This window comes from Aptenodytes patagonicus, chromosome 1 (genome assembly GCF_965638725.1).
Source record: "Aptenodytes patagonicus chromosome 1, bAptPat1.pri.cur, whole genome shotgun sequence".
Taxonomy (NCBI): Eukaryota; Metazoa; Chordata; class Aves; order Sphenisciformes; family Spheniscidae; genus Aptenodytes; species Aptenodytes patagonicus.
Window position 1 is genome coordinate 139,853,227 of NC_134949.1, and position 13,164 is coordinate 139,866,390.

General features: G+C 39.3%; 1 protein-coding gene across 5 annotated transcripts in view; it reads left to right on the forward strand.

Moving 5' to 3' along the window:
• The window catches only part of LOC143169453 (sex comb on midleg-like protein 2), a 70,949-nt gene extending 64,311 nt beyond the window's left edge, over positions 1-6,638 (forward strand). For all 5 annotated transcript variants that reach the window (XM_076356867.1, XM_076356876.1, XM_076356840.1 and 2 more), the window contains 3 exons: positions 3,673-3,954; positions 4,664-4,827; positions 6,374-6,638. In XM_076356867.1, the coding sequence (XP_076212982.1) occupies positions 3,673-3,954; positions 4,664-4,827; positions 6,374-6,499 (572 nt within the window). In that variant the 3' untranslated portion in view covers positions 6,500-6,638. The remainder of the gene's footprint in view (positions 1-3,672; positions 3,955-4,663; positions 4,828-6,373) is intronic.
• Positions 6,639-13,164: the final 6,526 nt, after the last annotated feature.

Here is a 13,164-nt window from a genome sequence, read left to right on the forward strand (position 1 = left end):
GGTAACTTAATAATTGTAGAGCACTTAATTATACTCAAATGAAGTTGTTTCAGCTGGAGCAAAACAAATGTTTGAGTAGATCTGCATTATCTCGTAAGAAATCTTCCTCAAAGTAAACATGCATGCACATACTGCTTTTTAATCCTTGTTTGCTAATGGATCTCTTTTACAGATGAAGTCAGTGTACTCCTTAAAATACATTTTAAGATCAATAGTTCATTATAAAGTGCAGTTATGTGGATAAAAAATAATTGAAATAAGTGTTTTGCCATGGTTTCAGAGGTTTGAATTTGTACTCTGTGCATTTCAAGAGGCAAAATGTTCTCTAGTGTTGTGTGTTTCCCATTAGGGCAATGTCCTCTGCTGAAAATCTGGAGGTAATTTTATAGTGGTCAGTCATGGGTTGGTTAGCAAGAAAGATCTGCCCCCAACAAGTTCTGGTTCCACTGAGACATAGTTGTCTTGAAATAGTAGATTTGAAATATCATTTGAAGGCGAAAAGGAGTAATTGTGGGAAAGGGTCTTTCAAACAGCTCATTTTCCTTCTGATCTGCTCAGAGATACGTTTTACAGATTTTACTCTTTCCTGCTCACTAACAGTTTCTTCTTAAAGTTATGAAAGATAAGAGGGGGTGGAATAACTCAGCCTCCCTCCCCCTGAAAACAGTGTGTTCTTTCTACTGTGGATGATTACATCATTCCGGTTATGTATGAGGCAGAACAACTGACTTCTAATTCCCAGAGGAGCTTCAAGAAAACAAAACATCTGATTCCTGCTAAGGCCTTCAGTGTTTAAACCGTCTGTCATCCTTACCTTTGAAACATAAGGCCTTTTTATTGGCCTTTTATTAATCTACGCAGAGATCAAGCATTCTGCAGTGGAACCTCCTGTCTCTTTCCATACCACAGTTATTCACAGGTGCTCAAAAAGTTGAGGTAGAAGTGTGTCATTCATTGCTCCGTGGATTGCAAAGCTCCGTTTGCTAGATGGTGATTTTGAATCAGCTGTCATATCAGTTGACCACTTTTTTTGACAAGATTGCAGCTGCGTTTTGTTTGTAGAGAAGCTAGATGTATGGAAAGGGAAGTGGATTGGACACTATAGTTGCTGAACAGAAACACCTTCTCTAAAAGATGATGGCCCTGGGAAATAGGCCGGCTCTTCCACCTTGTGCATGTGAATTGAGAATTTACAATAAGACAAATTCGAATGCTGGTATCTTGGGGAAAAAAAGCAGAGTTGATCTTTCCCAGCCCTATTGTTTACTTTAGGATATATAACACCAGTGAGAAATCTGGGATATAATTAGAATAAATACAATTAAATTCTGTTGCAATACAGTCAATTTTAAAAATCTTTGTGTCTTCAGAAACCTTGACAAGGATTACATAAAACAATTATTTTAAAAAAACCCTATATTTGGGACCTCTGCATTTTTACTATAACTACAAAAAGGTTTTTTCTTAAGACATTACATGGAGTTGGCTGGTACATGCTTAAATACTCTAGTTGAAACTTTCTGCTGGGGAGCATTGTCTCCATTGTTTCATCCTACCTTTCAAGACTTCTGAAATCTGAATCTACAGGTTCAGTCAGTTAAACATTAGACTCCTTCATATAGCTTTGCTGTAACCATTTAAAGTATCACCTCTGCCTTTCGGTCTTGGACTGAGATTTCTGTTAGTGGTTTCATTCTCCACAGTTCTAATTTTCCCTTGGTCGGCTACCCTTTAATTTTATAGTGCGTATCATTGACTACATCTCTTAAAGTCTCTCTGAAATTCTGTAGAATGATGGCTTTTGTTTTTCGTTTTGGTAAGTTGCTGTAACTACTTCAAGCTGACAAGTGTGAAGAAGTTAGTTTTCTTGTTTGTTTTCTTTGAAAACCTCAATAGCTGCTTCTTTGCTTTTGTGATTGAAATCTAACAAACTAGAAGGTTTTGCAGTGGTTGTTTTGAGGGTTGTATATGTGAAAGAGAAGGGCTTGCGTCCATAAAAGCTGCTTTATTCCACGACTGTCAAGTTTAGTAAAAGATGTTACATCGTCTTGCAGATCTTGCCTTACCAAATTCGCTAAGCAGGGAGCTGGCCCTCTCAGTGCCTTTGTTCCCTTTCAGGATTATGCTGTCTGAAGGCCAAAATACGCTTAACAGTTCTTCACTGCACTCCACTTTTAAACAGGTTTCAGCACAGAACCTAAGACCTCATGAAGCAAGTTGAAAACATGCTTGAGAAGCTCACTGGGTTTTTTAGGAAAATACTCTTCCTTTAGTTTCAATTGGGTATTCGCCCAAGAAATTCCTGAAAGTTTTCATATAAGAAGGGTAGTAAAAAGCTTATTTCAAGAACTTGTTTCACAGAACATACCAGTTGTTATCCCAAAGAATATGCTGCTTCACTAGCATATGTTTTATAACTTCACTAGAGTAATTTTCAAGACGGTAGCGTGGGGTTTACACTTCTGTGAACCTGTTAGCTATATTTTCCATCTCTTAACTCTCCTGCCAAAGCAGCATTTGTTTCATACAGATTTGTACATCGTGCTTCCAATTTCTTTCTCGAGCTAGATATTGGCCTGATGCAAACAGAGAAGAATATGTATGATTGCTAGAGAATGGAGTGGTGTTCTCATTGATTTGGGTTTTTCCCAGTCAGACCTGAATTCAGTTGATTGAGAGTGGAATTTTCAGTATTCAAGCAAACCTGGCTCCTGTCTCATGGCACAGGAAAAGGGACCCACTGAACTCTGCTCGTCTGGCTTAGAAACAGTATTGACAGTCTCTAAAAGTTCAGGAGTCTTCTAAGCGGGCGTTGTTTGTGTTTTGCAGAGTAGAAATTAGCGGATAAGTGATAAGAACTAAAAAGGGGAATGTTGTTTTACTTCCTTCCTGAGACCTGATTTTTTTTTTTTTTAACTTACTCGGTGGGTTCAGTAATTTACATGTATCTTTAGCTTTCCAGAGTCTGTGCTTACAGACCCTGCCCTGTGCAAAGAGTTAACTGTATGTAGATACAGCGTGGTCCAAACGTGTTACACTAGTGTGCCGTACCTGGCACTCATAGCCTTCTGTGGCTTTGCCTGTAACCCGTTCAATTTTTAATGACAGCCTCTGTGGCTGAACATGTTGGATCTAGAGATGATAATTGTCCACTTGTTTTGTTTATGAAGTTAGTGACTCCCTCTGCTGTTTAGAACAAATTAAACAATTGTTAGTTAACATGAGAGTTTTTATTTATGTTAAAAATGTCTTGCAAGATAAACGTAACACACTCTTAATGGTTAGCTTTTTGAGAATAAAAGATAATGAAAATACTTGACTAAGATTGCTTATGTATCAGTATTAATGTCAGACAATTTTACCTGAAAAAATTCCCTCTGTCACTTCCCTGTTCATAGTATTTAACAAATACAACTGAAATGATTTATGGATGACAGTCTTAAACTTGACGTATTAAACCTTTTGCTACAAAAAATGTTTTAAAAATACAGTAAGAGCCCAATGATTACCTGAGGAAAAGGGGCAGACATCCAGCAGCAGTGATTGCCTCACAGGAGATTTGTTAACAGGTTTACAATCCGTCAGTATCTTCAAGAGAGCATAGCAAGGAGTTAAATAACAAAGGTATAATGTCCATCACTTTGAACATATTGACACTTGCTTTTTGTGTAGCAGAAACATTACCTGTAGAAGAAAACAGCACTTCCAAAGAACACCGATTTTCTGAGGACTCTATGGATTCCGCACTTAGTTCTGTAAATCCTTCAAGCCCGACCCGTCGAAATTCCACGGAATATTGTACTTCAGGGAGTGCAGCATATTACAGAAATTCCCTTCAGCCAGTGACTGCTACCTCAAATTCAGCCCCAATCCTGCGCAGGCTGTCCTTGAGCTCCGCTGGGAGCAGCGGTTACTATGAAGTTAGTAGGAATCGAATACAGAGGCGGATTGAAGGTATGCTATATAACTAAACTTTCCAAAGTATATAACTGCTTTTATTAATGTACAAAGTCCGAGAGTTATGAATAAAGAAGTTCTTTGCCATAGAAAAGCTTGCATGTGGAGTGAAATATTGTGCTGTTGCCAAGCATGTCAGGCTTGCTAACGTAACTGCAAATGCAGAACTTAAGCCTGTTAGAACTAATACTGCAGTGCAAGCCGGAGCGGGGGGTCTTGCCTGCTGCACCTCCCTCTCACTGCTGTTATGGACCCTGCAGGAGGCCAGACCGAGGAGGGCTAGTTATATGCAGCTCACTTCCTGACCATCTTATCAACTATTACTGGGTTGCTGAAATATGGGGATAGGGTTTCCTCCTGTCTCTCCCTCTGTCTGCACAGCTTAACTTGTCTTTGCCACATTCCCAATTAATGGCATCTTGGGACCCAGGAGCCAAGTACAAGTCGAACTAATCCCTCTAGGTATGTCATAGTGCTAATGTTTATGCTGCTGTAATATTTGCAGTTATATATGGCATTTAAAGACAAACGGAACAGTTCAGTATTATTTGGAGGAAAACAGAACATCTTTCATTTTAATATATTGCAAAGAATGCATAATAAAAGCCACATGTTAATATTAAGAATGTCTTATGTAAAATGAAATGTGTTATCCCTGTACAGACTAGTGATACTTCTTCCTTTCACAATATTTTTATAATAAAAGCTGCAAGTTCCACAACTGGACCGGATCTGAATTCACTAAAAAGGGAACCTTCAAGAATATTGAATAAGGATCCTTCCACCTGGTCAATAGAGGAAGTAATGCGTTTTGTGAAAGAAGCTGATCCACAGGCACTAGCTCCACATGCAGAACTCTTTAGGAGACATGTATGATGCACATCCATTCTGTTCGAGTAGATTGCGTATCGCGTTAATCTCTTAAAATACAACTTTCGTGTCTATCACTCTATTTGCAATTTAAGGTAGAATAGAGTCTACTCATATATTAGAGGGAGGCTGAAAAATATTTTTCTGTCTGAAACTCCTCCTGCAGTGTATTTTCTCTGTGTTCCAGTCTTGTTAGACAAAAGTAAATACCCACTGCTTTCCAGCTTATATGGAATAATGCCAGTACTGGAAGTATCCAAGTTCTAATGGCCAACATCCATGGTACCCCCGTCATCCCTGGTACCTCTAGAGAAGAGGACATTTTCATGTACAGTATGGGCATTTGGCCTACCTAGACGGCACCTCTCTTAGACAATCTGTTTTGGAGACTGATTATCCTGAAGTAGAGATGCTGTTATGCCTCATTAACTTTACATTTGGTCATTAATACTAAAATTCAGAGAATCAATTGAAATGTTGAATTCATCTGTTTTGAAAAACAATGTGTAGGGTTTCATAACATCTAACTAGATGCTGTCTTTAGGGAGATAAACTGTCAGTTTCTCTGTACTGTTTTTGGTCTCCCCTCTTCCTTCTCACTGTGCTTTTCTATGGCAGGTTGCTCAGCAAAGAGCTGCTTTCTTATTTCATTGTACATATGGCCCTCCAAAAAGCGGTTGGCTTTTTCTTTAGTAGTATTTCACCCTGGTTCTGCACCAGCTCCTACTAACAGTTAAATCTCAGAGTAAGCTGAATTGGAAGGAAAACTCAAAATAACTTGTAACGGAGCTTCCTGTCTTATGTTTTATTCTTAGTTGTATAACAAGACTAAATGTCACTTGTTTTGTCAGGTTTATGTTTAAAAAAAAAAAAGACAGAGTGGTTTTCTTTATGGTGTTTTAAGGAACTAATTGCCTGTCTACAGTATGTAATGCTACTAAGAGCTTAGGACTGTCACATTTCAGCAGCTTCTCAGCCAGGCAGTTGAAATCTGACTAAGTTGTCTTTGGTCTTGATCCTAACAATCTGTCTGGTTTAACTTGGACATAGATCTGTCTTATTTCACAGATTTAGATGGTCTGTAACCCCTTCCTCCGTGTGACTGTTTGCATGCGCATGCCAGAATCCTCCCACAGCTGTGTTCAAGGTTCAGTGCAAGGCCTCAGTGCTTGGATCATTTAATCTCTTAACTGCACAGACCTTCCTTTGCAACTTCTTTTTTTTTTTTTTTTCTTTTTCTTTTCTCTTGACCCATTCACTTTTTTCCCCAGCTGGTACCTAATTTTGAGGGCTGTTTGGTCAGTTTCTTTTACTTACTATAATTTTCTTTAGCATCTTAAATACCTTAATCATACATTAAAAAAATACTAAAATGAATTCAGTTTCAGTGGCCATCTGTAAATATCAAATTATACTAAGTTACTGTTTTATATATAGTAGATAAATTTTTACTACAGTATAAACAAATACAGTGTACTTTCCAGTTTTACCATGAAGCTTGTTAAAGTAGTTATATGTTGTTGTGTTTATTCTCTTCCTTCTGCAGGAAATTGATGGGAAGGCACTACTCTTACTGAGAAGTGATATGATAATGAAATATATGGGACTGAAGCTGGGGCCTGCCCTAAAGTTGTGCTACCACATTGAAAGACTTAAACAAGGAAAGTACTAGCCAGTGGGGATACCACAAATACGTGTGTTCGTATCACACTAAGTTCTCAGGTTCACAGCCATTGCCTTTATTTGAAACTATTTTGCTGATATAAAGCATCTTTATTTTTTGAAAGTGCTCTCAAAATGTAAAAAAAGACATTCAGGATAAAGAGGGAGGGGGAAAAAAAAAATCTTTATTATGTTCTAGTATTTTGCAAACTATAAGTTTGCAGGGAAGGACAGTTGATCATACTGGGGCGGGCAGGTCAGGTAACGGTGCTCTCCGAATCCTGAAAAGTGCGTTCTCTGTTACAGACTTCAGCCAACGTGTTCACATTCAGAACCAAAACAGCTGAATCCCAAAGGAAAATAATAAAACAAACCAGCATCAGGTGTTAATAATTTTTACAGGGGTGGCTGTAAACTTTTATATTGCAAGAAAAATTTAAAATAGAAGATCTCATCTCTCTAGTGAATGCTGTGTCTGGTCCTCCAGCAGAGTAATACTCTAGTATGTTACTCTAGATTATTCTTCTTAGATTTCCATAAAGGGAATAACCATATGAATTGGTCATGGGGGATGGAGGTGTGGGGAGGGAAGGGTTATGGAGGAGAAGGCTTAATACAAATATAAGCTTTTATAAAGTGTGATTATCAGTCCTTTGGTAAGTTATGAGGACAAACGTACGGTATATTGTCAATTTATGCAGGCAATAAATATTTCTGTTTCATGGAAGGGCATATTGGCTGTATAAACAGCCATTTCTGCGACAGACTGATTTAACCGGAACAACGCATCCACATTTTAAACATTCCATCTTTTTTCTAAGTTTGGCATGGATGTGTGTGTTCATGCTTTTTATAGATACACGTGTATGTGTCAGGGAAATACATACTATATATATAAAAATATACATACACACTGTACATATGTATTCAGTTTTTTAATGTGTACTTTGCACTGTGCCAGAGAGAACTGTACAATTTCTTGTTGTTTTTTTTTACCAGTAAATTTAGTTGTGTACTACTTTCATATTCATTAGCACCTGTTTAATGTGTTGTCCATTCTTGGAGTCAGAAGGTGACAAACAATCAAAGAGTGTGTTTATTCATACAGGCGAGATCCCTGTACTATGCAATACTCTTGGTTATTCATCCCTTAACTCTGAGCCATACGTTCTGGTATATTTCTGGAAAGACACATTTTGTTCCAATGTTTTGGGCTTATATTTCCTATAGGGAAGTGCTACTATGTAACCAATAAGCCTTTTTTGGGTAAAATTGGTGCTGTTTGTGTAAGCTGCAAGAATGAGTAGTGATAATAAAGCAGTTTGTTGTCACTGCCAATTGTAATATACATCAGGGACAAGAAAATATACTTTCTGTGTAGGAAACTGAATGTACTGTATGTAATAGTGCAAGTGATAATAACTATTTGCTAGGGAAGGTGTAGTCCTAAAATGGTAGGGTTTATTATATTTCTTACTGCCTTTTTATATGAAAGCATATAGTAGAAATGTATTTTTTACAAATTCCTTTTCTGAAAATGCCTTGCTTTACCAATAGTCTGATACTCCTCAGGTTTCAGCAGAGATACTGCTGCAAAATAATAAATTTTGTGGCTCACAAGTGTCAAAGTATTTTGTTAGTTTAAGTGACTGCAATGCAATTTTAATTTAGTGTGTCATTTGGACTTTGAGAATTGTTTTTATTATTACACCATTAGACATTTGACGCTAAAGGTTATCTATATTGATTTGTTTTGCATATCTTTTGTGGTGCATGTATGCTTAGATGAATAATACAAGCATGCTCTTTATAGTAAGAAAAGGTCAGAGCGTTGATTGGAGAAACAGAATATTTTCTTTGTGTTAGGAAAATACTGATTTGATTGTTGGTGTAACCATATGAAAGTTAGTTATATATCGAGGAAAACATCATGCCCCACATGTTCAGTATATTGTTTATACCTTACTTCTTCCATGCTTTATTATGCTGAATTTCAGAGTTCTTTAGCGTAAAAAAATCTTACATGATTTAAGTGGAAATAATTGACTGAAAACAGTTTTCATTTTTTATGTTGCCATTGGTATAAGAAAAACAAAGATGTTTAAATTTTCTGTTCGGCCTTTATGGAATGACATTTTTGTACATGGCACTGTTATGGGTATAAATATTTGTTCAAGGCTTTCTGTGCACCTGTGTGCACAGGGATTACTGTGATGTCGCAGTACCAGAATTTCACCGTGTGCTATAGCGTGAGATTCAAGCGTTCAAAGTGTTGTAGCAGAATCTATTTTTTATTCTTTATTTTCAATGGGATATTCTTATCTATCAACAAAAATAAAATAGTTTGTTCATTGTTGTAACTGTCTGTTTTGTTTGATGTTGTGTATATGTGTGAGCGCTGTTTGCGTAGGCAAGGGTAGCTATCTTTTCTGGCATTTGGCAGTTCTTGGCAGTTCATGTAAACATCTGATGTAAGGCAGGTTTTAATCAAAAGAGTAAAATCATTACAACATTGTTGATCTGAAGCAATTAATGTTTGAACTTGGGTTGGTCTATGCTTTCAAAACAACTTAGGAATATATTCAACTATTTAGTTGTGCATATAGCATTTTGCCACTTACAGCTTACAGAATTCTCATATAACCACTGAGGGGAAGAGACTGCTAAAAACTGTCCTGTGTTCAGATGAAGACCTGAAGTATTTTAAATCAAAGCAGTTAATGGCAATAGGTTTGAACTTCATATACTTCATGCTTTCTTATTTCTATGATACAGAAGTCTGTTGTTCTGGTGGCTGTTCGCAGTGGTCAGCCTGCGCTTGAGAAGTAACTTAAGCTGGGTTAATGGTAACCTCAAATCCTTCGCAGGCAAACTATGGAACTTGGAAGTTGGTAGTAACAATAGTCTAGAGGCATTGTGCATCCGATGTCTCTCTCAAAAGATACTGAAAATCTTTCTGGTGCATATTTGATATAAAAGACAACATGATGTATTCTCTTTGTTCCTCTGAGTTGCTTCTCTATCAACAGGGATTCATCTGCTTATCTGGTTCTGTATCTTTCAGTTGTCTTGTGAGACAGTGCCGTAACTCCTCAGTACATCGTAAGATCTCTTCTATTTGAAATTAAAATGATACTGCCTGGGAGGACTAGCAGCTCTCACAATTCTTGTTGCAGAAGACCTATGCAATATTGAAATTGAAGAGTGCTGTGTGGCAGGGTGATTGCACATTGTGGTTGACATGATGACACTTCCAACAAGTTTGTTGTGGCTGTATGCATATTGTAGGACTTTTTCAGGAATGACAGTGAAAGACAGCAACATCATGTTGTAAATGTTGGCTCAAAGGATGGAGCGTCTTCCCCTTTTTTGTTGCTTTTAATAAGGCATGCCATTTTTTACTTCAGGTGGTAGACACAGGGGCAAAGATGTTCACCTGAATACTCATGGTATTTGTAGAAACTCTTCTTCCTTTCCAGTCATTTGGGGATATAATTTGCTCAAAAGCAATGTTAACCTTCTCTGTAACTCTGATGACAGTTTTATGTGAGTCTGTGGATGTCATTGTGTATGCCCTGAACGTGATACAAAAATTCTACATTTGAGTATCTCAAGTATTCCTGTAGGGGAAAAGTGAAGCCCTAAGTAAGGATGACTAAAATCTTGAAGTTTGAACCTGCTCAGATGAAACACCATGGTTCTTCGTGCTTGTCTTTCCTTTAATTGGAGGTGAAATTCAGAGAATTGAAACGTGGGTACACTGTTGAATTAATAGTTTATCTTCCTGCTTAACTCGGAGGGCTCCAGTCACCTTTTCCTATTCACGTATTATTCCAGTGAGCCAACTTCGGATCATGATTTCATTTAAATATGAGTAACTAATGAAAGTCTATTCATATGTATGTATATGTGAATCTATAACTTAAATAATTTTTAATGGCCTGACATCCAGAACCAAGGAGTCAGAGCAGCCTCTGTCCAGCCAACTTGAAGCAGAGGCTGGTAGTCACTGTTTTAAGATAATTTGTGTTATGCTATTTATCTATTCTGTTTCTAGTTTGAGCTGACTGGGTTTTTTTCTGTTCTGCATTATGAAATATTATCTTCAGTCTGCTTGGTGTTTTTGTCTAGACCACTTAGGACAGACTTTTATGCATGGTTGTCTATACCAATTACTCTGAAACTATATAATTTTTAAAAGCTTTTTCTATAATAGACTTAAAATTGTAACTGGAAGTAATGAGTACGTCAAAAGCTGTATAGAAAGCAATGCTACAGGGAAAACGAAAAATACTGCTCAGCACAGACGTGAGAGATTTCAAATTAAATATAGCAGGGTTTTTATCTACAGCTTTTTGTGTTTCTAGGTTTGTCTTGTATCTGCCCCATTCTAAGTAAGAATTGAGGAGTGTATCACAGAGTTGAGGACTAGTTGAGGTTGAAAGGGACCTCTGGAGGTCATCTGGTCCAACCCCCCTGCTCAAGCAGGGGCACCTAGAGATAGTTGCCCTGGACCATGTCCAGGCAGCTTCTGAATATCTCCAAGGAGGGAGACTCCACAACCTCCCTGGGCAACCTGTGCCAGGGCTTGGTCACCCTCACAGTGAAAAAGTGTTTCCTGATGTTCAGAGGGAACCTGCTGTGTTTCAGTTTGTGCCCATTGCCTCTGGTCCTGCCACTGGGCACCTCTGCAAAGAGCCTGGCTCCATCCTCTTTGCACCCTCCCCTCAGATATTTCCGTACATTGATGACATCCCCCTTGAACCTTCTCTTCTCCAGGCTGAACAGTCCCAACTCTCTCAACCTTTCCTCACAGGAGAGATGCCCCCATCCCTTCATCACCTTCATGGCCCTTCATTGGATTCTCTCCAGTATGTCCATGTCTCTGCTGTACTGGGCAGCCCACAGCTGGACCCAGCACTCCAGGTGTGGCCTCACCAGTGCTGAGGAGAGAAGGATCACCTCCCTCAACCTGCTGGCAACACTCCTACTCATGCAGCCCAGGGTACCATTAGCCTTCTTTGCGGCAAGGGTGCATGGCTGGCTCATGTTCAACTTGGTGTCCACCAGGACCCCCAGCTGCTTTTCTGCCAAGCTGCTTTCCAGCTGGCTGGCCCCCAGCACATACTGGTGACTGGAGTTGTTCCTCCCCAGGTGCAGGGCTTTGCACTTCCCCTTGTTGAGCTTCATGAGGTTCCTGTTGGCCCATTTCTCCTGCCTGTTGAGGTCACTCTGGATGGCAGCATGACCCTCTGATGTATCAGCCACTCCTGCTGGTCTGGTGTCTTAAGCAAACTTGCTAAGTGTATGCTCTGCCCCATCATCCAGGTCAGGAGTTAAGATGTTAAACAGGATTGGACCCAGTAGTGACCCCTGGGGTACACCACCAGTCACTGGCCTCCAACTTGACTTTGTGCCACTGTTCGTCATCCTCTGGGCCCGGCCATTCAGCCAGTTTCCAATCCACTTTACTGTCTGCTCATCCAGCCTGTACTTCAGCAGCTTGTCCGTGAGGATCTTTTGGGAGACAGTATCAAAGGCCTTCCTCAAGTCCAGGTAGTCAATATTCACTCCTCTCCCCTTATCTACCAGGCCAGTCATTTAATCATGGAAATCTATCAAGTTGGTCAAGCATGACTTCCTCTTGGTGAAGCCATGCTGACTACTCCTGATGATCATCATGTTGTTCATGTGCCTGAAAATGGTTTCCAGCGTTAGCTGTTCCATCACTTTCCCAGGGATTGAGGTGTGGCTGTGACTGGCTTGCAGTTCCCTGGGTCCTCCTCCTTGCCTTTCTTCAAGATAGGAGTGACATCTACTTTCCTCTGGTCTTCAGGCACTTCTCCCATTCACCATGATCAATGAAAAATTATGGAGAGTGGCCTCGCAATGTCATCTGCCAGCTCCCGCAGCACTCATGGATGCATCCCATCAGGCCTCTTAGACTTAATGTATGTTTGCTTAAGTATTCCCTGACCTGATCCTTTTCCACCAAGAGTCCATTGTTCTTGCTCCAGCCTTTCCCCCTGGTCTCTGGGACCTAGGGTTCCTGAAGTCTGGTCTTGCTAGTAAAGACTGAAGCAAAGCGGACATTCAGTACTTCAGCCTTTTTCATGTCCCATGTAATGAGGCCCCCCATCTCATTCAGCAGTGGGCCCAGATTTTCCCCAGTCTTCCTTTTGTCTCCTATAAAGTGTAGTCTATTTTAATGCAGTATCATGTGACAAAACACATTTTAAAAGTGGATAGCGGTATTTTTTCTTTGATTGGTTAGCTAGTTACATAATAGAGTAAAATAAGTATTTAATTCCAACATTAGATGTGTGAAACTGTTCTAAAAGTTATGAGCATCTTCATCTTTCTGCTCTTTCTGCCGAGTTGAAGCTATGTAGAGTTAGGCTGGCTTGGTTTAAAAAGCGGGGGGGGAGGGGGCAGAAAAAAAAAGACCCCCTCGAGATCAATTTCGAAGGTCATATATTCCTCTCTTTTTTTTATTACATGTAAAACTATTGGAGTGAGTAAAAAGTGCTCATTTGGAACTGCCTAAGAGTGATGCAGGGAGGCAGAAGCTGATTTCACATCCATTTCTGTGGTGAAATGGCTGCTGCTTTTTCCTCCAGCCTTGATTATAATGTTTCGCTCTGTAAAGCTTACTAACTAGCCCATAATCCTGGG